At 48.9% G+C, this 23165-nt stretch overlaps 1 protein-coding gene across 1 annotated transcript in view; it reads right to left on the bottom strand.

Annotated features, from left to right (window-relative positions):
• Window positions 1-16012, bottom strand: part of LOC106584879 (metal transporter CNNM4) — a 58303-nt gene extending 42291 nt beyond the window's left edge. Inside the window, exon 1 of the mRNA XM_014170484.2 lies at window positions 14611-16012. Within this exon, the coding sequence (XP_014025959.2) occupies window positions 14611-16012 (1402 nt within the window). The remainder of the gene's footprint in view (window positions 1-14610) is intronic.
• Between the last annotated feature and the right edge of the window lie 7153 nt (window positions 16013-23165).

The raw sequence follows: 23165 nt of genomic DNA, 5'->3' as shown, positions 1-23165 counted from the left end.
ATTCTTAAAAGACAGCTTATCGTCTATCCAAATGCCCAGATATGTGTAAGCAGGGACATGATTAATTTGGCCACACACAAGACAGAATATATGTCACGAGTGTGTATAGGAACGGACCAAAGCGCAGCGTGGGTATCGTTCTACATATTTAAATTGTAATGTGAAACTATGCAAAACATACAATAAACCATAAACAAAACAACAAACCGTGACGAAGAGGTGCAACTCAACTCAAAATAATCTCCCACAAACACTAGTGGGAAAAACAACAACTTAAATATGATCCCCAATTAGAGAAAACGATGACCGGCTGCCTCTAATTGGGAATCATACAAAAACCCCAACCTAGAAACAGGAACCTAGAACACAACATAGAAATAAATAAACTAGACAAAACCCCCCAGTCACGCCCTGACCTACTCTACCATAGCAAAATACAAGCTCTCTGTGGTCAGGACGTGACAGTACCACCCCCCGAAGGTGCGGACTCCGGCCGCAAAACCTGAAACCAAAAGGGAGGGTTGGGGGGGTGTCTAGTGTTGGTGGCGGCTTTGGTGCAGGACGAAGAACCTTCTCATCCCGCGGATCCTCCCGCATCGGAGGTGGTTCTGGTGCGGGATGAAGAACCCTCTCATCCTGCGAACCCGCCATCATAGGAGGTGGCTCTGGTGCAGGACAAAGAACCCTCTCATCCTGCGAACCCGCCAGCATCGGTGGAAGCTCTGGGCCACCGACCGTTGCTGGAGGCTCCGGACCGCGGACCTTCTCAGGAGGCTCCGGACTGTGGGCCTTTTCAGGAGGTTCCGGACTGTGGGCCTTCTCAGGAGGCTCCGGGCTGTGGGCCATCTCAGGAGGTTCTGGACTGTGGGCCGTTTCAAGAGGTTCCGGACTGTAGGCCATCTCCAGAAGGTTCCGGACTGTAGGACTGGGAACTGTCGCGGGAAGCTCTAGACTGGGAAATGTGGCCGGAAGCTGTGGTATATTAGACCGTATACCATGGGTATAACAAAACATTTATTTTTACTGCTCTGATTATGTTGATAACCAATTTATAATAGCAATAAGGCACCTTGGGAGTTTGTGGTATATGGCCAAGATACCACAGTTAAGGGTTGTATCCAGAAACTCCGCATTGCATTCTGATTAAAATATATATATATATATATATATATATATATATATATATATATATATATATATATATATATATATATATATATATATATAGTACCAGTCAAAAGTTTGGACACACCAACTCATTCCAGGGTTTTTCTTTATTTTGACTATTTTCTACATTGTAGAATAATAGTGAAGACATCAAAACTATGAAATAACACATATGGAATCATGTAGTAACCAAAAGAGTGTTCAACAAATCAAAATATATTTATATTAAAAAAAAATAAACAAATGATAGTCCCGCTAAGCGCAAACCAGATGGGATGGCGTATCGATGCAGAATGCTGTGGCAGCCATGCTGGTTAAGTGTGCCTTGAATTCTAAATAAATCACTGACAGTGTCATCAGCAAAGCACCCCCACACCATCACACCTCCTGCTCCATGCTTCACGGTGGGAACCACACATGCGGAGATCATCCGTTCACCTACTCTGCGTCTCACAAAGACACAGCGGTTGGAACCAAAAAACAAAAATTTGGACTCATCAGACCAAAATACATTTTCTTGGCCCAAGCAAGCCTCTTCTTCTTATTGGTGTCCTTTAGCAGTGGTTTCCTTGCAGAAAATCGACCATGAAGGACTGATTCACACAGTCTCCTCTGAACAGCTGATGTTGACATGTGTCTGTTACTTGAACTCTGAAGAATTTATTTGGGCTGCAATTTCTGAGGCTGGTAACTAATGAACTTATCCTCTGCATCAGAGGTAACTCTGGGTCTTCCTCAGATTCAAAAACAGAAATACTCATAATAAAAATTCATAAAACATACAAGTGTTATACATCGGCTTAAAGATTAACTTCTTGTTAATCCAAACGTTGTGTCAGATTTCAAAAAGGCTTTACGGCAAAAACATACCATGCGATTATCTGAGGACAGCGCCCAGCACACAAAACATTACAAACAGTAACCAGCCAAGTAGAGGAGTAACAAAAGTCAGAAATAGCGAATAAATGAATCACTTACCTTTGATGATCTTCATATTGTTGCACTCACAAGACTCCCAGTTACACAATAAATGTTTGTTTTGTTCGATAAAGTCCCTCTTTATATCAAAAAACCTATTTTGTTGGCGCGTTTTGTTCAGTAATCCATTGGCTCAAAGGCCGTCACAACAGGCAGACGAAAAATCAAAAAAGTATCAGTAAAGTTCGTAGAAACATATCAAACGATATTTATAATGAATCCTCAGGTTGTTTTTAGTCATAATAATCAATAATATTTCAACCGGACAATAGCTTCGTCAATATAAAAGAAAAACAAGAAAGGCGCACTCTCGGTCACGCGCAGAAACAGGTCTGGGGACTTTCCACTATCCACTCACTCAGAGTGGTCTTACTCCCTAATTTTTCAGAATACAAGCCTGAAACAATTTCTAAAGACTGTTGACATCTAGTGGAAGCCATAGGAAGTGCAATCTGAGTCCTAAATCATTGGATACTGTATAGGCAGTCAATGGAAAACTACAAACATAAAAAAAATCACACTTCCTGGATGGATTTTTGTCAGGTTTTTGCCTGCCATATTAGTTATGTTATACTCACAGACATTATCTTAACAGTTGTTGAAACTTTAGAGTGTTTTCTATCCAAATCTACCAATTATATGCATATCCTAGCTTCTGGGCCTGAGTAACAGGCAGTTTACTTTGGGCACGCTTTTCATCCAGATGTCAAAATACTTCCCCCTACCCCAGAGAGGATATCAACCCTACCTTGTCACAACACAACTGATTTCCTCAAATGTATTAAGAAGGAAATAAATTCCACAAATTAACTTTTATCAAGACACACCGTTAATTAAAATGCATTCAAGGTGACTCATGACCTCATGAAGTTGAGAAAATGCCAAAAGTGTGCAAAGCTGTCATTAAGGCAAAGGGTGACTACTTGAATAATCTAAAATCTAAAATACATTTTGATTTGTTTAACACTTTTTTGGATACTACATGATTCCATGTGTTATTCCATAGCTTCGATGTCTTCACTAATATTCTACAATCTAGAAAATAGTAAAAATACAGAAGAAACCTGGAATGAGTATGTCACTCATCTTACTACTTGTCTTACTAGCATTCTTTCCCGCCTTCCTGTTTCTCTCGTTCTGTTTCCTGCTTTTTTCCCAGTTCTGACCATTCTGCTTGCCCTGACCCCGAGCCTGCCTGCCGTCCTGTACCAACCTGACTCTGACCTGATCACAAAAGTCTGCCTGCCCTGACCCCGAGACTGCCTGCTGTCCTGTACCTGCCTGACTCTGACCTGATCACAAAACTCTGCCTGCCCTTGACCTGCCCCGTGTTTCGAATAAATAATCTGAGAACTGTACTCTCCGCCTCCCGTGTCTGAATCTGGGTTATATCTTGAGTCATGATAGAGCAGGTGTGTCCAAACTTTTAGACTGGTACAGCCTTATTCTAAAATGGATTAAATAAAGAAAATCCTCAGCAATCTACAAACAATACCCCATAATGACAAAGTGAAGACAGGTTTTTAGAAAGTTTTACAAATGTATAAAAAACCCTTTGCTATGAGACTAAAAATTGAGCTCAGGTACATCCTGTTTCCATTGATCATCCTTGAAATGATTCTACAACTTGATTAGAGTCCACCTGTGATAAATTAAATTGACTGTATAGACTACAGTCCCACAGTTGACAGTGCATGTCAGAGCAAAAACAAGCCATGATGTCGAAGGAATTGTCCGTAGAGCTCCGAGACAGGATTGTGTCGCTGTACAGATCTAGGGAACGGTACCAAAACATTATTGCAGCATTGAAGGTCCCCATGAACACATTGGCCTCCATCATTCTTAAATGGAAGAAGTTTGGAACCACCAAGACTTTCCTAGAGCTGGCCGCCCAGCCAAACTGAGCAATCGGGGGAGAAGGGCTTTGGTCAAGGAGGTGACCAAGAACACCATAGTCACTCTGATAGAGCTCCAGAGTTCCTCTGTGGAGATGGGAGAACCTTCCAGAAGGACAACCATCTCTGCAGCACTCCACCAATCAGGCCTTTATGGTAGAGTGGCCAGACGGAAGTGACTCCTCAGTAAAAGGCACATGACAGCCCACTAGGAGTTTGCCAAAAGGCACCTAAAGACTCTCAGACCAAGAGAAACAAGATTCTCTGGTCTGATGAAACCAAGATTTAACTCTTTGGCCTGAATGCCAAGCGTCATGTCTGGATTGAACCTAGCACCATCCCTACAGTGAATCATGGGGGTGGCAGCATCATGCTGTAGGGATGTTTTCAGCAGCAGGGACTGAGAGACTAGTCAGGATCGAGGCAAAGATGAACGGAGCAAAGTACAGAGAGATCCTTGATGAAAACCTCTCCAGAGCACTCAGAACCTCAGACTGGGGCGAAGGTTCACCTTCCAACAGGACAACGACCCTAAGCACACAGCCAAGGATGAAATCGCTGCCAAAGGTTCTTCATTATGTAAAAGTGATGTAGTGCTGTAAATGCTGCCAAATTTGCATACATTTCTAAAAACCTGTTTTCATTTTGTCATTATGGGGTATTGTGTATAGATTGCTGAGGATTTTCTATTTTTGTATCCACTTTAGAATAAGGCTGTGACTCAGCAAATTGTGGAAACAGTCAAGGGGTCTGAATACTTTCCAAAGGCACTGTATATATAGAAACATTTACATTTACATTTACATTTAAGTCATTTAGCAGACGCTCTTATCCAGAGCGACTTACAAATTGGTGCATTCACCTTATGATATCCAGTGGAACAACCACTTTACAATAGTGCATCTAAATCTTTTAAGGGGTGGGGGGTTAGAAGGATTACTTTATCCTATCCTAGGTATTCCTTAAAGAGGTGGGGTTTCAGGTGTCTCCGGAAGGTGGTGATTGACTCCGCTGTCCTGGCGTCGTGAGGGAGCTTGTTCCACCATTGCGGTGCCAGAGCAGCGAACAGTTTTGACTGGGCTGAGCGGGAACTGTGCTTCCTCAGAGGTAGGGAGGCGAGCAGGCCAGAGGTGGATGAACGCAGTGCCCTTGTTTGGGTGTAGGGCCTGATCAGAGCCTGAAGGTACGGAGGTGCCGTTCCCCTCACAGCTCCGTAGGCAAGCACCATGGTCTTGTAGCGGATGCGAGCTTCAACTGGAAGCCAGTGGAGAGAGCGGAGGAGCGGGGTGACGTGAGAGAACTTGGGAAGGTTGAACACCAGACGGGCTGCGGCGTTCTGGATGAGTTGTAGGGGTTTAATGGCACAGGCAGGGAGCCCAGCCACACAGACACACATACATACTCTGGACTCTGACGTTGCTCGTCCTAATTTTTCTATATTTCTTAATTCCATTCTCGTACTTTTAGATTTGTGTGTATTGCTGTGTATTGTTAGATATTACTGCGCTGTTGGAGCTAGGAACATAAGCATTTCGCTACACCCGCAATAACATCTACGAAATATGTGTATGTGACCAATAAAAATGTATTTGATTTGAAAATAGTAGAGGAGAGGCCCTGTGCTTATTCTCCTAAAGTGGCTGTTGATATGTGCAGTTACAAGAGACAGAGGAGCATTTAATGACAAGCTCTTTTTTTCTTTATTTCTCTATTGAATTCTAAGTAGGCTATACACAACTTTTCTACTTGTCTAGCCACTTTAACCTGTTTGTGTCTTTTTTATGACTCTTTCTCCAATGAAAAGCTGAAAAACATATATACAGCATACTATTAGTATGATCAAGAATTAGGACAGAATGACAGGCTTCTCCTGTTAATTCGTAGCAGCCTATTTAATTCCCAGAAATAAAAGTGTATACAATATGTACAGGGCATTCAGAAAGTATTCACACTCCTTGACTTTTTACACGTTTGTTATGTTACAAGGTGGGATTAAAATTGATTAAAATTATACAATTTATTAATTTTTTATGAAAAATAGAACACTAAAATATCTTTACTTCATCCACCTGAGTCGACACATATTATAATCACCTTTGGCATCAAAGGTGAGTGATTTTGGGGTAAGTCTCTAAGAGCTTTGCATACCTGGATTGTACAATATTTGCCCATTATTCTTTAATACATTATTATTTTCAAGCCGTTTTAAGTCAAAACTATAACTAGGCCACTCAGGAACATTCAATGTCGTATTGCCTTGGCCTTGCGTTTCAGGTTATTGTCCTGCTGAAAGGTAAATTAATCTCCCAGTGTCTGTTGGAAAGCAGACTGAACCAGGTTTTCCTCTAGTATTTTACCTGTGCTTAGCTCTATTTAGTTTATTTTTATCCTAACAAACTCCCTAGTCCTTGCCAATGACAAGCATATCCATAACATGATGCAGCCACCACCATGCTTGAAAATATGAAGAGTGGTACTCAGTGATGTCTTGTTGGATATGCCCCAAACATAACGCTTTGTAATCAGAACAAAACGTTAATTTCTTTGTCACATTTTTTGCAATATTACTTTAGTGCAGACAGAATGCATGTTTTGGAAAATGTGTATTCTGTACAGGCTTCTTTCTTATCACTCTGTTATTTAGGTCAGTATTGTGGCATTACTGCAATGTTGTTAATCCATCCTCAGTTTTCTCCTATCACAGCCGTTAAACTCTGTAACGGTTTTAGATCACCATTTGCCTCATGGTGAAATCCCTGAGCCTTTTCCTTCCTCTCCAGAAACTGAGTTAGGAAGGAAACCTGCATCTTTGTAGTGTATGGGTGTATGGATATACCATCCAGAGCATAATTGATAACTTTACCATGCTCAAAGGGATATTCCGTGTCTGCTGTTTTTATTTTCACCCATCTACGAAAAGGTGCCCTTGTTTGTGAGGCATTGGAAAATCTTCCTGGTCTTTGTGGTTGAATCTGTGCTTGAAATCAACTTCTCGACTGAGGGACCATACAAATAATTGCATGTGTGGGGTACAGAGATGCAGTAGTCATTCAAAAATCATGGGGTATTATTACTACTATTATTCCACACAGGGTGAGTCTATGCAACTTATTATGTGACTTGATAAGCACATTTGACTAGAGGCAGTTCAGCTTTTAATTTTTAATGCATTTCTAAAACATTCTAAAAACAAAATTCCACTTTGACATTATGGGGTATTGTGTCTTGATCAGTGACACAAAATATACATTTAATCAATTTTAAATGCAGGATGTAACACAACAAAATGTGGAAAAAGTCAAGGGGTGTGAATATTTTCTGAATAGCTTTTTAGTGAATTCCCATGAATAAAAAAAAACCTGCAGAAGTCTCAACAGCCAATTATTGCAGGATATCCAATGATATGCAGTAATAACAACCACCAGTATTTCTGTTCTCAAACCATAGCAAAGAGGAACGACAGTCCTGCAGGCACGGTCAGTGAGTCAGTGCTGTGTGTGTGTGTGTGTGTGTGTGTGTGTGTGTGTGTGTGTGTGTGTGTGTGTGTGTGTGTGTGTGTGTGTGTGTGTGTGTGTGTGTGTGTGTGTGTGGTTGTGGTTGTGGTTGTGGTTGTGGTTGTGGTTGTAACAGCCAACCTTACACAATTCACCCCTTCTCACCCAATATGAGCAAACAGTGTGGTTGAGGAAGTGGTCTAGGTTTAGGGTCAGGACTTCTGGGGTGTATTCATTAGTCGAATTCCGTTGCAGAATGTTCGGTCTGTTGCAAAACGTCTTTCAAAAGTTACCATTTAACTTTTATGATAGAAACGAAACTGAAGCAAAAGGGGAGGGACCTACCTGAATTTGTCCAATAGAAACTCTTGATTTTGTTGCAAAACTTTTTCCGCTTGGAGTAACGGGATGCCTAATGCCTATGCTGACATTGTCACCCTGTGTGGTATTTCAAGACAAAGACTTAGGCCGTTGTACCCAAAACAATAGATGCTCTGAGGCTGAGAGAGAGAATGACGGATATTAAGATGGCCACTAAATCCTAATTTGTCGCTTTCATGATGCCATAACGGAGTATTGGATACTTTGTTGCCCTGTTTATGTTTTTAGCAAAATCAGATCTTGAGATAAAATTTATTAAACTGACAGTTCAATAGGCCTGGATAGATTTTGTGTGAAAGCTGCAATGAATTTGTACTTCAGGAAGGCTACGTTCATATCACATTTCTCAGGTTGTGTTTCTTAATCTCTGACTTAATTAAATCATATGACCACAGAGTCTCAATGTATTGGTAAAGTGTTGGTAAATTCTTAGGCTTGACCTGTTCTGTGTGTGCATGTGTGTGCACGAGATATTCAAAGACTCCCTCAGTGACTCAGCAGCAGAACACTTGGGGGCAGTCTTGTTAAAATAGAACACATCACACTGGCCTCACACATGCTTCACACCGACCAATGAAAACCTCAGCAGCAGCCAGTAGTTACAGTGAGGAGTGAGGAGAGGAAGCAACACCTAGGCCTAAATCCTCTTTCCAGCCGTTTGATAGAGGGAAAGAGAGTGAGAGCGATAGAGAGAGAAACAGAAAGGGAAACACCCTGGCCTGGCGTTGTCTAACACACAAAGGAGGAGTAGACAGAGAATCACTCATGTCTGACTGTCTCGTGACGAGTCTTGTCAGCATGAGGATTAGGCAACATCTGACAGTAGTCATAAAGGTGTGTGTGTGTTTATGTGTGTCTATATGTGTGTACGTATGTGTGGTGTGTGTGCATCACTTGTTCACCTGAAGTAGTATGAAGTTACTTAGATACCGATCTAAGGTCATACTCCTGTTCCTAGATACATGTGCCAAAGGTCAATTTACAGTCTTCCTAGAGCGGTGTGTCCCGAGTTCAGCCCTATGTGTCGGAGGGAGTGCCTTGTACAGGTGGAGAATGTTGCTGGGTGCAAGGTTCAGAGGGCGATGATTGACTATGAAGAAATATGAAACAATGAGCCAACTGTTTAAGATAAGAGATGAGGAAGAGAGAGGGAAGGGAAGAGAATGAGAGAGAGGAGAAAGAGAGAAGGAGAGAGAGAGTGAGGGGTAAGATAAAAGAGAGAATGAAAGGAAGAGAAAGAGTGAAAAGGAAGGAAATAAAGAGAGGCTCTGAGAAAGCAGATGAGAGCCACACCCACGCAACAACTTCCTTAATGCATAGGCTTAACAGTCAACAGATTTCTTCACAACAACCTCCACAGCTTTCCAACGATGTGACATCACCAGGCGGTAAATTAGTTAATAGACCAATAAGAAAAGCATAAATGATAAACATGCTGTTTTCCATGCCATTACAACAGAGCAGGACAGGAAGTTAGCCTAAAACCTGGTCAGTGACCACTGACCAGACTTTTTCAGTGATTCATGTAGGCCTACACTCTTTAGAAAAAAGGGTTCTGGATAGCGCCTTTTTTTCTGACAAATAGTTTTCAGTTTCCACTCCCCACTCAGACCACTCCTAGACAGTCCTAGCAAAATGATTGCTTAAGAAAAGCTATTTGCTAAGAAGTTATTTTAGTTTCTTTTTGACAATTTTAATTGGAAACAATCACAGTAAGGTACTTACTTGTTACCCTGAAATTATTTGATATTGAGATTTAAAAAAAACAGCTGCATTGGACCTTTAAACAGACGGATTTTAACAGGCATTTTGTATTATGCTAATTAGGTGTTTGCACAGGCATGGACATCGACTCAAGGACCAGACATAATGTCTAAAGGGTAAGGCTAAATTTCATAGACAATAAAAAACATTGGGCTGGTTTATCATGAAGCAATGTCATTGAACTGTCATGCATGCACACATATACACGGTCCCTAACAACTGCCAAAGCACAGGGTAGGGTGGGCATATATCTGCCAGCACAGATAGACAAGGCCCAGGATCACAATGACAATCTATAGACAGTTGACAACTGGCGTGGAGACACAGCAGCTGTGGGAAGAGACTAGGGATATATTTAATGATGTAATGAAGCTACAGGTATCCTAGTGGTTAAGAATGTTGGGCCAGTAACTGAAAGGTCACTGGTTCTAATTCCTGAACTGACTAGGTGAAACATCTTTTGATGTGCCTTTGAGCAAGTCACTTAACCTTAATTACTCTTGAAAATTGTTCTGGATAAGAGTGTCTGCTAAATGACTAAAATGCAAATGTATATTAATCAGTGACTGATACATTGAGGAATAATAGATACTTTAGCCATATATTTATTATTATTTTTTACTTTATTTAACTAGGCAAGTCAGTTAAGAACAAATTCTTATTTACAATGTCAGCCTACGCCGGCTAAAACTGGACGACACTGGGCCAATTGCGCTCCGCCCTATGGGACTCCCAATCACAATCATGTGATGCAGCCTGGATAAATAAAAGGTTTGTGTTATTATCCCTCTATGACGAGGAAATGATGATGCATACACCCCATGGAGTGTCCTTTAGGATGAGGAATATACACACTTCATGAGAAATCGGTGAGTAATGTTGTACTACATTACAGAGCACAAATGATAAACATGTTGTTTTTTCATGCCATTACAACAGGAAGCTAGTCTATAACCTGTACATTGACCACTGACCAGACTTTTTCAGTGATTCATGTAGGCCTACACTCTTAGAAAAAATAGTTCTAGATAGCACTTTTTTTCTAAGAGAGTATTTTACCCAGGACCATCTAATGTACATCATGGGTTCCCAAACTTTTTGGGTTAGCGACCCCATTTTGAAATCAAACAACGGATGTAATCAACGGCCAATGTAGACTTTTTTAATTGGGGCTATGACAATCTATTACAAATCAGTCTGACTACTTAAATTTGAAGGAGGTATGGTTTGAAGTGACTGAAATGCATCAGGAAGGTATTGGGAAGTTCAGAAGATCACCAGGCAATAATTTTGTAAGAACTTCATCACTAAACAGGTTTCCATCGAGCCCTTTTATGCGAGTAAAGTAGAGGTCGGATAAAAAAAGTCATGACAGGCCTGATGGAAACAGAAAATGTTTCAGGTAAACTTTTGTCTACAATTCAAAATACACTAGACCAGGTGGGATTATTTTGTGTCAGTAAAATGAAATATGCGAGAAATGTCAGTGGAAACGCTTATATACGCACATGTGTATATAATAACCATCATATCGAAGTAAACTTGGAGTCACGCGACGACATGTTGTGTGGTCCTCCCACTAAAACTCCTTGGGAAAGCGTGCAGTTTATTAGGCTACAGATTATATAAATTATGATGAACTTCACAGGGTGGTGAAATTGCAAAGTGATGAGATGATGCTCCTTTCCAATAAATATCTAGAGTCTTATTTTTGTGATATGATCATCGATGCTTGGCTGCTGTTTGACAAAGAAAAATAATGTAGTACTTTTGTTCATAATAATCTCTTCATGTATGCTATATTTGAGCTCTAGCCAACAACATATTTGCACCCTGCGTGTTGTTGGCGCACATGCCAATACCAGAGTGGGCACACGCAACATAATGCAACATTTTTGGTGAGAAACCCATCAGTAAAATGCAATGGAAACCCATTTACCTTAAAATGTTTATTTGGTACATGGGAATTTAACTGCAAAAGGTATTTTTATATACAGTATGTTATCATGCACAGCCTTTTATCTGCAACAAGTCAATTTGATGGAAACATCTCTGGTGGGAAAATGCTCATATTGTTTTTATGCAGATTTTTGAATATTCGCATGAAAATCTGTAGGCAATTGGATGGAAACCTAGCTATTGATGATGTCATTTTTCACCCAGTCTGATTTAGTGCCTGGGCCACTCTGTTCGACTTGTGGGCATTGTAAATGGACAGAGTCGTGTCTTTCAGTGATGGGGTCATAATATTTTATAGCTTAAACCTTTCAAAAGATAGAGCAACATTTGTAGGAAGAAAACAGAAACAGCTGTGTTTATTACAACTGCATCTAGTGGCTACTGGAAGTTACTGACATAACCTGTCACACCCTGATCTGTTTCACCTGTCTTTGTGCTTGTCTCCACCCCCCTCCAGGTGTCTCGGTGTCGGCCAATTGTCGAACCACATCGCATTTTGCAGCGTACAGTAGGTTATACCTCTAGTTTACAAGTCCATTCGCACATTGTTCATGCCTATGACATGGTAATGATCAATAATGGTGCAATAGCCTACAATTTTCTTGATATTTTGTTTTAATTATTGTACCACCTTACTTTCATCCCTGATTATGTTGTGTATTGTTGATTAAATCATTTTTTTTTAAACCAAAGAGTATTGTCTGCGAGGGTGAGTGTGTCTAAAGTTGAGGGATCATGCAGTGAAAGAATGGCGCAGAAGGAGATGGCTGCCATTTTACGATCCCGTAACCAATTGTACTATTGTGTATGTTTTTTCGCATTATTTGTAACTTCTTTTGAATATAATGTTTCTGTCACTGTGTCTTATGACCAAAAAGAGCTTCTAGATATCACGACAGCGATTACTCACCCCGTACTGAAGGAATACTTTTTCTTTAATAAGTCAGACGGGAAGGATTTACTTCAGACACCCGACACGGCCCTCATCCCCATCATTCGCAGGAGAAAGATGAGGAGGTATCGAGGATGAAGGTCCGGGTGCCTTGTAAGGATCTGTCGCCGAGAGGGTAATCTACCTTTACCATCGGTCCTATTAGCCAACGTACAATCAATCAATAATAAATTAGACGAACTACGATCACGTATATCCTACCAACGGGACATGTAAACTGTAATATCTTATGTTTCACCGAGTCGTGGCTGAACGACGACATGAAAAGCATACTGCTGGTGGGTTTTAAGCTTTTTCGGCAGGATAGAACAGCGGCCTCTGGTAAGACAAGGGGTGGCTGTCTACGTATATTTGTAAACAACAGCTGGTGAACAAAATCTTAGGAAGTCTCAAGGTTTTGCTCGCCTGAGGTAGAGTATCTCATGATAAGCTGTAGACTACACTATTTACCAAGAGTTTTTATCTGTATTTTTCGTAGCTATCTATATACCACCCCAAACCGATGCTGCCCCTGCGACCACACTCAATGAGCTGTATACGGCCATAAGCGAACAGGAAAACTCTCATCCAGAGGTGGCTTTCCTAGTGGCCGGGGACTTTAATGCAGGGAAACTCAAATCCATTTTAGTTAATTTATACAAGCATGTTAAATGTACAACCAGGGGGGGGAAACAATCCATACCACCTTTACTCCACACACAGAGATGCATACAACGCCCCCCCTCACCCTCCATTTGGCAAATCTGACCACAATTCTATCCTCCTGATTCCTGCTTACAAGCAAAAACTAAAGCAGGAAGCACCAGTGACTCGGTCAATAAGAAAGCAGTCAGATGAAGCAGATGCTAAGCTACAGGACTGTTTTGCTAGCACAGACTGGAATATGTTCTGGGATTCTTCCGATGGCATTGAGGAGTACACCACATCAGTCACTGGCTTCATCAATAAGTGTATCGATGATGTCGTCGAAAGGCTTCTTAACAGCTTCTACCCCCAGCCATAAGACTCCTGAACAGCTTATCAAAAGGCCCCTCTTTTAAGCTGCTGCTACTCTCTGTTTATTATCTATGCATAGTCACTTTAACTCTACCTACATGTACATATTACCTCAATTACCTTGACTAATCGGTGCCACCGCACATTGACTCAATACCGGTACCCCTGTATATAGCCTCGCTATTGTTATTTTACTGCTGCTGTTTAATTATTTGTTGCTTTTATTTTCTATGTTTTACTTATCTATTTTTTACTTCAACTTTTTAAAGCATTGCTGGTTAAGGGCTTGTAAGTAAGCATTTCACTGTAAGGTCTACACCTGTTGTATTCAGCGCATGTGACAAATAACATTTGATTTGATTTGAATCTGCCAACCCTTGTAGAACTATGTTGTTCAAGGTTGAGTGAGATGATGAGAGTAGCATGAGAATTACAAGGCTGCTGTGGTTCTAATTCTAAATGAATGGAAACATAAACATAGATCAGGTATATGATACGTTTAGACAGTGTGAGAAATCGGATGGGGTAAACCAGGAACATAGCAGGAAGCATACTCCAGACAAGAGATACTGAAAACATAAAACAAGCCCACAGAAAGAATCAATAACTACAGCTGCTCTCCAACAACCACTTAAACGTGGCTGAAACTGAGTGAGAGAAAACATGTTTGTATTTGTGCACAAGTGTCTCTGTCATTTGTCAAGTGATCATTTGTCAGGTGAGGGTGAGGTGTGCCACAGTGACATGTCTCTCTCTCTCGCACTCTCTCTCTCTCTCTATCACCTCACCTCACACACACACTTCCATCGTAAGAGCCCCCATCAGCATGTTGTAAATAACTTGTTTACTGACAAGGTAAACAAACAAATCAATGTGAACAAAACCACCTTCATCACATCACACTCACTACTTTCCCTCTCTGTGACCCTGACTGTGTCCCAAATGAGCCCTATGGGCCCTGGTCAAAAGTAGTGCATAGGGAATAGGGTGCCATTTGGGATTCAGCCCCCGTATCCAAACAAACCTTTCTTGAACTCCTCCAACATGGAATCCAGCTTGGTGTCATGGAACACGAAGTGGACCGTGTGGTTGTAGAACTTGGTGATAGTCTTCAGCGTCGTACAGTCATCCGGGTCAACGAAAGCCAGGTCCTTGACAAACATGATGTCCACAATGTTCGACCGCTCGTGCTCGAACACCGGTATGCGCGTGTACCCGCTCTCCATGATCTCTGACATGGTGTTGAAGTCTAGCACAGCGTCGCTGTGGATCATGAAGGAGTTACTGATCGGTGTCATGACATCTTGAACGGTTTTGGTCCTGAGCTCGAGCGCACCTTGGATCATGTTTAGCTCCTCTTTGACCAGGTCATTGTATGGTTCCGTCACTCTCAACATCTCCACTAGCTTCTCCCGGTTGTACACAGTACCAATCTCCTGGCCTAGGACACAGTCCAGGAGTTTACTGATGGGCCATGACAGGGGGAAGGTGACCAACATGAAGAACTTGGTCACCATGATCGTGTTGGCTCCTACAGCCAACCCGTGGCGAGAGCACAGAGCCTGGGGCACAATCTCCCCGAATATGACAATACTTATAGTGGAGGCGACCACAGCACCCAGGCCTGACCCTATCAAGTCATCCAGAAGGATAGTGAGCGTTGTGTTGACAAGCACATTACCCAGGAGCAACGAGCATAGCAGATAGTTCCCTTTCCTCCGAATGGGATCGATCTTGCTGGCGTACCTCTTCTCCTTCTCGGTACCGCAGCTCTGGACTATCCGGAGCTCCATAGGATCCAGGGCCATGAGTCCCAGGTTAAGCCCGCTGAACATACCTGACAGTACCAGCAGGCAGCAGATGAGGATGCACTGGAACCACATAGGAAGCATGGACTTCTTCTCCTCCACCACCCGCAGCCTCCCGTCATCCTCACCCAACAGGTACCACTTGCCATCCTGGCTTTCCTGGACGCACAGCCCATACTCCTTCTGGGGCTCGCTCTTCCGGAGAGGCTTGATTTTCAAACTCAGAACCCCCCAGGTTCGGAGGTGGCTCACGTTCATGCCACCCCTGATAACGATATCTTTACTATAGTCTGCACAAGTTCTGTTAAAAGGAGCATTGTTGCTGGTAACATCACCTTCCTCATGTTCATGGTCGGTGAATCTGATCTGTGATGAGGTGTCAGGAAGAATCTGTAGCCCGTAGAACCTCAGGAAGGTGTTGCTCTCTTCTGTTACCTGAATCACCCCGTCATTGGTGGTCGTGGCCGGCTTGTCACTCCTCTCCAGCCGCATGCCGAAGATCCGGGTGGGACTACCAGTCTCCAGGACCCCCGTCTCGGCTCCTGTGCCTGCTATCCACCATAGGAAAACTATTAAAGTTAGTGTATATCCCTGCCAGACACTCCAGTCTGTCGCCATGTTTATTTCCCTTTGTGCTAACTGGGAGCTGACATCACCTACTCATTCTGCACATCCCACCCATCATTAACATAATGCTACTGTGCATCCAATCCGCATCAGAGACATCACATAATGAATATGAGCGAGCCCCTCTGCTCTTGTTTTTTTTGTTGTTGCGACAATCAGCAGTTGGAACAATAACAAAGAGTTTTCCCCGCCCCTGTTTCAGTAAAAAGCTGAGGGATGGGGCTGTAGAAGTATACCCAATTTCAAATTCATAGACATAGATATGGATGCAAGGACTGACCATCCATGATATCAAAATTATAGCTTAAACAATTTTTTGAGGCTATATAGTTTGTTAGTTTACATTTACTTTGTTTGCAAACATTTGAGTAAAACAAGCTTATATTTGGGGTTCTGATGGGGTACAACAGTTGAACTAAGCTCGTAAGGCATTAATAAGTTATATTCTTCAAGAGTCATTGGGTACATATCATTAATTTATACATCTAAAAATTAATGCAGCACTGGACACGCACTGGTTGAATCAATGTTGTTTCCACATCATTTCAATGAAATGACCAATTTCCTCCCAATTTAACCAACGTGGAATAGACGTCTGTGCATGGTTTGGTTGTTTTATTATCACACACTGTATACTTTTAGTCTGCACATGCTCCTATACAGCCCACGGCACTCCCAACTGGTTGGTAAACAGTACAGTACACCGTTACAAAAATACCCCCTTCTGATTGGACAGCGATGAGAGAATTTCAGTATTGGGGTATAAAATGTATTTCAAACTGAGTGCGCCCTAACCTGCAATATATTTTTAAACATTTGAAAATAGGCTTGTTTTTACCGACATATGGGGGCTCATATTGATAGGACAGCTAGTACCTGTACTACATTGTCAATGCAGATACCCATCTTGTTATGAGGGACTGGCAGCAGGGCATTGTATGGCCTAGTAATGCCTGGTGCTTCTGGCATCTGCCACTGTTACCTAGATCATGACCTGCTTTAGTGGCCAACACTGTACACGAATGGGATTTCTTGGAAATTAGCTTTCATGGAGTCTTCAGCCAGCTGCCATAATGCAGGAGTCAGGACAAAATAGATGCTAGAAGAGATCCTGGTCCCTGTATGCATTAGAGGAAAATAATTAGAGTGGGTTCTACTCAATTTTAACCTTTTACAACTCCCCTATTTCCATCCTTTGTGTGAAGTATTGTGGCTCATGTCTCAGTGTTAGTTCGCCCCCTTGTGTACGAACCACAGAAAGACACCATAGGTTCTCTTGGCCAGAGTTCGGGTCCATTCCTGTATTGTCAGTTGAATGTAATTTCTCCATAGGAGTGCTATTTATTTCTGAATGGACTAGTTTCTTTTATTTTGAACATTCACACCATTACCAAATGAAAACATACAGAGAGTGTAAGCCTAGAGTTGTTACAGCAGATAAATATGTGGAGGTGATGACCATACATATGTGTGTATGTTCACTGTATTTGTCACGGCTGTCTAGGACCAGTGGAGATGTGGAATCAGGAGCAGGAGACAGAGGGCCGGAGCAACTGTGTTTTAATAATATTAGTAACACGCAATAGCGACTTGCGACTGGCGGGCGGCTCTGGCGACTTGCGACTGGAGGGCGGCTCTGGCGACTTGCGACTGGCGGGCGGCTCTGGCGACTTGCGACTGGCGGGCGGCTCTGGCGACTTGCGACTGGCGGGCGGCTCTGGCGACTTGCGACTGGCGGGCGGCTCTGGAGACTTGCGACTGGCGGGCGGCTCTGGCGACTTGCGACTGGCGGGCGGCTCTGGCGACTTGCGACTGGCGGGCGGCTCTGGCGACTTGCGACTGGCGGGCGGCTCTGGCGACTTGCGACTGGCGGGCGGCTCTGGCGACTTGCGACTGGCGGGCGGCTCTGGCGACTTGCGACTGGCGGGCGGCTCTGGCGACTTGCGACTGGCGGGCGGCTCTGGCGACTTGCGACTGGCGGGCGGCTCTGGCGACTTGCGACTGGCGGGCGGCTTTGGCGACTTGCGACTGGCGGGCGGCTCTGGCGACTTGCGACTGGCGGGCAGCTCTGGCGACTTGCGACTGGCGGGCGGCTCTGGCGACTTGCGACTGGCGGGCGGCTCTGGCGACTTACGACTGGCGGGCGGCTCTGGCGACTTACGACTGGCGGGCGGTTCTGGCGACTTACGACTGGCGGGCGGCTCTGGCGCTCTGGCGACTTACGACTGGCGGGCGGCTCTGGCGCTCTGGCGACTTTACGACTAGCGGGCGGCTCTGGCGTCTGGCAACTTGCGACTGGCGGGCAGCTCTGGCGACTTACGACTGGCGGGCAGCTCTGGCGCTCTGGCGACTTACGACTGGCGGGCGCTCTGGCGCTCTGGCGACTTATGACTAGCGGGCAGCTCTGGCGACTTACGACTGGCGGGCGGCTCTGGCGACTTGCGACTGGCGGGCGGCTCTGGCGACTTGCGACTGGCGGGCGGCTCTGGAGACTTGCGACTGGCGGGCGGCTCTGGCGACTTGCGACTGGCGGGCGGCTCTGGCGACTTACGACTGGCGGGCGGCTCTGGCGACTTACGACTGGCGGGCGGCTCTGGCGACTTACGACTGGCGGGCGGCTCTGGCGACTTACGACTGCCGGGCGGCTCTGGCGCTCTGGCGACTTACGACTGGCGGGCGGCTCTGGCGCTCTGGCGACTTACGACTAGCGGGCGGCTCTGGCGCTCTGGCGACTTACGACTAGCGGGCAGCTCTGGCGACTTACGACTGGCGGGCAGCTCTGGCGCTCTGGCGACTTACGACTGGCGGGCAGCTCTGGCGCTCTGGCGACTTATGACTAGCGGGCAGCTCTGGCGACTTGCGACTGGCGGGCGGCTCTGGCGACTTGTGACTGGCGGGCGGCTCTGGCGACTTGCGACTGGCGGGCGGCTCTGGCGACTTGCGACTGGCGGGCGGCTCTGGCGACTTGCGGCGGCTCTGGCGACTTGCGACTGGCGGGCGGCTCTGGCGACTTACGACTGGCGGGCGGCTCTGGCGACTTGCGACTGGCGGGCGGCTCTGGCGACTTCACGACTGGCGGGCGGCTCTGGCGACTTACGACTGGCGGGCGGCTTTGGCGACTTGCGACTGGCGGGCGGCTCTGGCGCTCTGGCGACTTACGACTGGCGGGCGGATCTGGCGCTCTGGCGACTTACGACTAGCGGGCGGCTCTGGCGCTCTGGCGACTTACGACTAGCGGGCAGCTCTGGCGACTTACGACTGGCGGGCAGCTCTGGCGCTCTGGCGACTTACGACTGGCGGGCAGCTCTGGCGCTCTGGCGACTTATGACTAGCGGGCAGCTCTGGCGACTTACGACTGGCGGGCGGCTCTGGCGACTTGCGACTGGCGGGCGGCTCTGGCGACTTGCGACTGGCGGGCGGCTCTGGAGACTTGCGACTGGCGGGCGGCTCTGGCGACTTGCGACTGGCGGGCGGCTCTGGCGACTTACGACTGGCGGGCGGCTCTGGCGACTTACGACTGGCGGGCGGCTCTGGCGACTTACGACTGGCGGGCGGCTCTGGCGACTTCACGACTGGCGGGCGGCTCTGGCGCTCTGGCGACTTACGACTGGCGGGCGGCTCTGGCGCTCTGGCGACTTACGACTAGCGGGCGGCTCTGGCGCTCTGGCGACTTACGACTAGCGGGCAGCTCTGGCGACTTCACGACTGGCGGGCAGCTCTGGCGCTCTGGCGACTTACGACTGGCGGGCAGCTCTGGCGCTCTGGCGACTTATGACTAGCGGGCAGCTCTGGCGACTTGCGACTGGCGGGCGGCTCTGGCGACTTGCGACTGGCGGGCGGCTCTGGCGACTTGCGACTGGCGGGCGGCTCTGGCGACTTGCGACTGGCGGGCGGCTCTGGCGACTTGCGAGCGGCTCTGGCGACTTGCGACTGGCGGGCGGCTCTGGCGACTTGCGACTGGCGGGCGGCTCTGGCGACTTGCGACTGGCGGGCGGCTCTGGCGACTTCCGACTGGCGGGCGGCTCTGGCGACTTGCGACTGGCGGGCGGCTTTGGCGACTTGCGACTGGCGGGCGGCTCTGGCGCTCTGGCGACTTACGACTGGCGGGCGGCTCTGGCGCTCTGGCGACTTACGACTAGCGGGCGGCTCTGGCGCTCTGGCGACTTACGACTAGCGGGCAGCTCTGGCGACTTACGACTGGCGGGCAGCTCTGGCGCTCTGGCGACTTACGACTGGCGGGCAGCTCTGGCGCTCTGGCGACTTATGACTAGCGGGCAGCTCTGGCGACTTACGACTGGCGGGCGTCTCTGGCGACTTGCGACTGGCGGGCGGCTCTGGCGACTTGCGACTGGCGGGCGGCTCTGGAGACTTGCGACTGGCGGGCGGCTCTGGCGACTTGGGACTGGCGGGCGGCTCTGGCGACTTACGACTGGCGGGCGGCTCTGGCGACTTACGACTGGCGGGCGGCTCTGGAGACTTACGACTGGCGGGCGGCTCTGGCGACTTGCGACTGGCGGGCGGCTCTGGCGACTTACGACTGGCGGGCGACGCTCTGGCGACTTACGACTGGCGGGCGGGGCTCTGGCGACTTACGACTGGCGGGCGGCTCTGGCGACTTACGACTGGCGGGCGGCTCTGGCGCTCTGGCGACTTACGACTAGCGGGCGGCTCTGGCGCTCTGGCGACTTACGACTAGCGGGCAGCTCTGGCGACTTACGACTGGCGGGCAGCTCTGGCGCTCTGGCGACTTACGACTGGCGGGCAGCTCTGGCGCTCTGGCGACTTACGACTAGCGGGCGGCTCTGGCGACTTACGACTGGCGGGCGGCTCTGGCGACTTGCGACTGGCGGGCGGCTCTGGCGACTTGCGACTGGCGGGCGGCTCTGGCGACTTGCGACTGGCGGGCGGCTCTGGCGACTTGCGACTGGCGGGCTGCTCTGGCGACTTGCGACTGGCGGGCGGCTCTGGCGACTTGCGACTGGCGGGCGGCTCTGGCGACTTGCGACTGGCGGGCGGCTCTGGCGACTTGCGACTGGCGGGCGGCTCTGGCGACTTGCGACTGGCGGGCGGCTCTGGCGACTTGCGACTGGCGGGCGGCTCTGGCGATTTGCGACTGGCGGGCGGCTCTGGCGACTTGCGACTGGCGGGCGGCTCTGGCGACTTGCGACTGGCGGGCGGCTCTGGCGACTTGCGACTGGCGGGCGGCTCTGGCGACTTGCGACTGGCGGGCGGCTCTGGCGACTTGCGACTGGCGGGCGGCTCTGGCGACTTACGACTGGCGGGCGGCTCTGGCGACTTACGACTGGCGGGCGGCTCTGGCGACTTACGACTGGCGGGCGGCTCTGGCGACTTACGACTGGCGGGCGGCTCTGGCGCTCTGGCGACTTACGACTGGCGGGCAGCTCTGGCGCTCTGGCGACTTACGACTGGCGGGCGGCTCTGGCGACTCTGGCGACTGACTAGCGGGCAGCTCTGGCGACTTACGACTGGCGGGCGGCTCTGGCGACTTGCGACTGGCGGGCGGCTCTGGCGACTTGCGACTGGCGGGCGGCTCTGGCGACTTGCGACTGGCGGGCGGCTCTGGCGCTCTGGCGACTTACGACTGGCGGGCGGCTCTGGCGCTCTGGCGACTTGCGACTGGCGGGCGGCTCTGGCGACTTGCGACTGGCGGGCGGCTCTGGCGCTCTGGCGACTTGCGACTGGCGGGCAGCTCTGGCGCTCTGGCGACTTATGACTAGCGGGCAGCTCTGGCGACTTACGACTGGCGGGCGGCTCTGGCGACTTGCGACTGGCGGGCGGCTCTGGCGACTTGCGACTGGCGGGCGGCTCTGGAGACTTGCGACTGGCGGGCGGCTCTGGCGACTTGCGACTGGCGGGCGGCTCTGGCGACTTGCGACTGGCGGGCGGCTCTGGCGACTTACGACTGGCGGGCGGCTCTGGCGACTTACGACTGGCGGGCGGCTCTGGCGACTTACGACTGGCGGGCGGTCTGGCGCTCTGGCGACTTACGACTGGCGGGCGGCTCTGGCGCTCTGGCGACTTACGACTGGCGGGCGGCTCTGGCGCTCTGGCGACTTACGACTGGCGGGCAGCTCTGGCGACTTACGACTGGCGGGCAGCTCTGGCGCTCTGGCGACTTACGACTGGCGGGCAGCTCTGGCGCTCTGGCGACTTATGACTAGCGGGCAGCTCTGGCGACTTACGACTGGCGGGCGGCTCTGGCGACTTGCGACTGGCGGGCGGCTCTGGCGACTTGCGACTGGCGGGCGGCTCTGGCGACTTGCGACTGGCGGGCGTCTCTGGAGACTTGCGACTGGCGGGCGGCTCTGGCGACTTGCGACTGGCGGGCGGCTCTGGCGACTTACGAGTGGCGGGCGGCTCTGGCGACTTACGACTGGCGGGCGGCTCTGGCGCTCTGGCGACTTACGACTGGCGGGCGGCTCTGGCGCTCTGGCGACTTACGACTAGCGGGCGGCTCTGGCGCTCTGGCGACTTACGACTAGCGGGCAGCTCTGGCGACTTACGACTGGCGGGCAGCTCTGGCGCTCTGGCGACTTACGACTGGCGGGCAGCTCTGGCGCTCTGGCGACTTATGACTAGCGGGCAGCTCTGGCGACTTACGACTGGCGGGCGGCTCTGGCGACTTGCGACTGGCGGGCGGCTCTGGCGACTTGCGACTGGCGGGCGGCTCTGGCGACTTGCGACTGGCGGGCGGCTCTGGCGACTTGCGACTGGCGGGCGGCTCTGGCGACTGCGGCGGCTCTGGCGACTTGCGACTGGCGGGCGGCTCTGGCGACTTGCGACTGGCGGGCGGCTCTGGCGACTTGCGACTGGCGGGCGGCTCTGGCGACTTGCGACTGGCGGGCGGCTCTGGCGACTTGCGACTGGCGGGCGGCTCTGGCGACTTGCGACTGGCGGGCGGCTCTGGCGACTTGCGACTGGCGGGCGGCTCTGGCGACTTGCGACTGGCGGGCGGCTCTGGCGACTTGCGACTGGCGGGCGGCTCTGGCGACTTGCGACTGGCGGGCGGCTCTGGCGACTTGCGACTGGCGGGCGGCTCTGGCGACTTGCGACTGGCGGGCGGCTCTGGCGACTTGCGACTGGCGGGCGGCTCTGGCGACTTGCGACTGGCGGGCGGCTCTGG

Source organism: Salmo salar, chromosome ssa24 (assembly GCF_905237065.1).
Source record: "Salmo salar chromosome ssa24, Ssal_v3.1, whole genome shotgun sequence".
Taxonomy (NCBI): domain Eukaryota; kingdom Metazoa; phylum Chordata; class Actinopteri; order Salmoniformes; family Salmonidae; genus Salmo; species Salmo salar.
The sequence above is the reverse complement of the archived record's forward strand: the minus strand, read 5'-3'. Positions and strand labels throughout refer to the sequence as shown.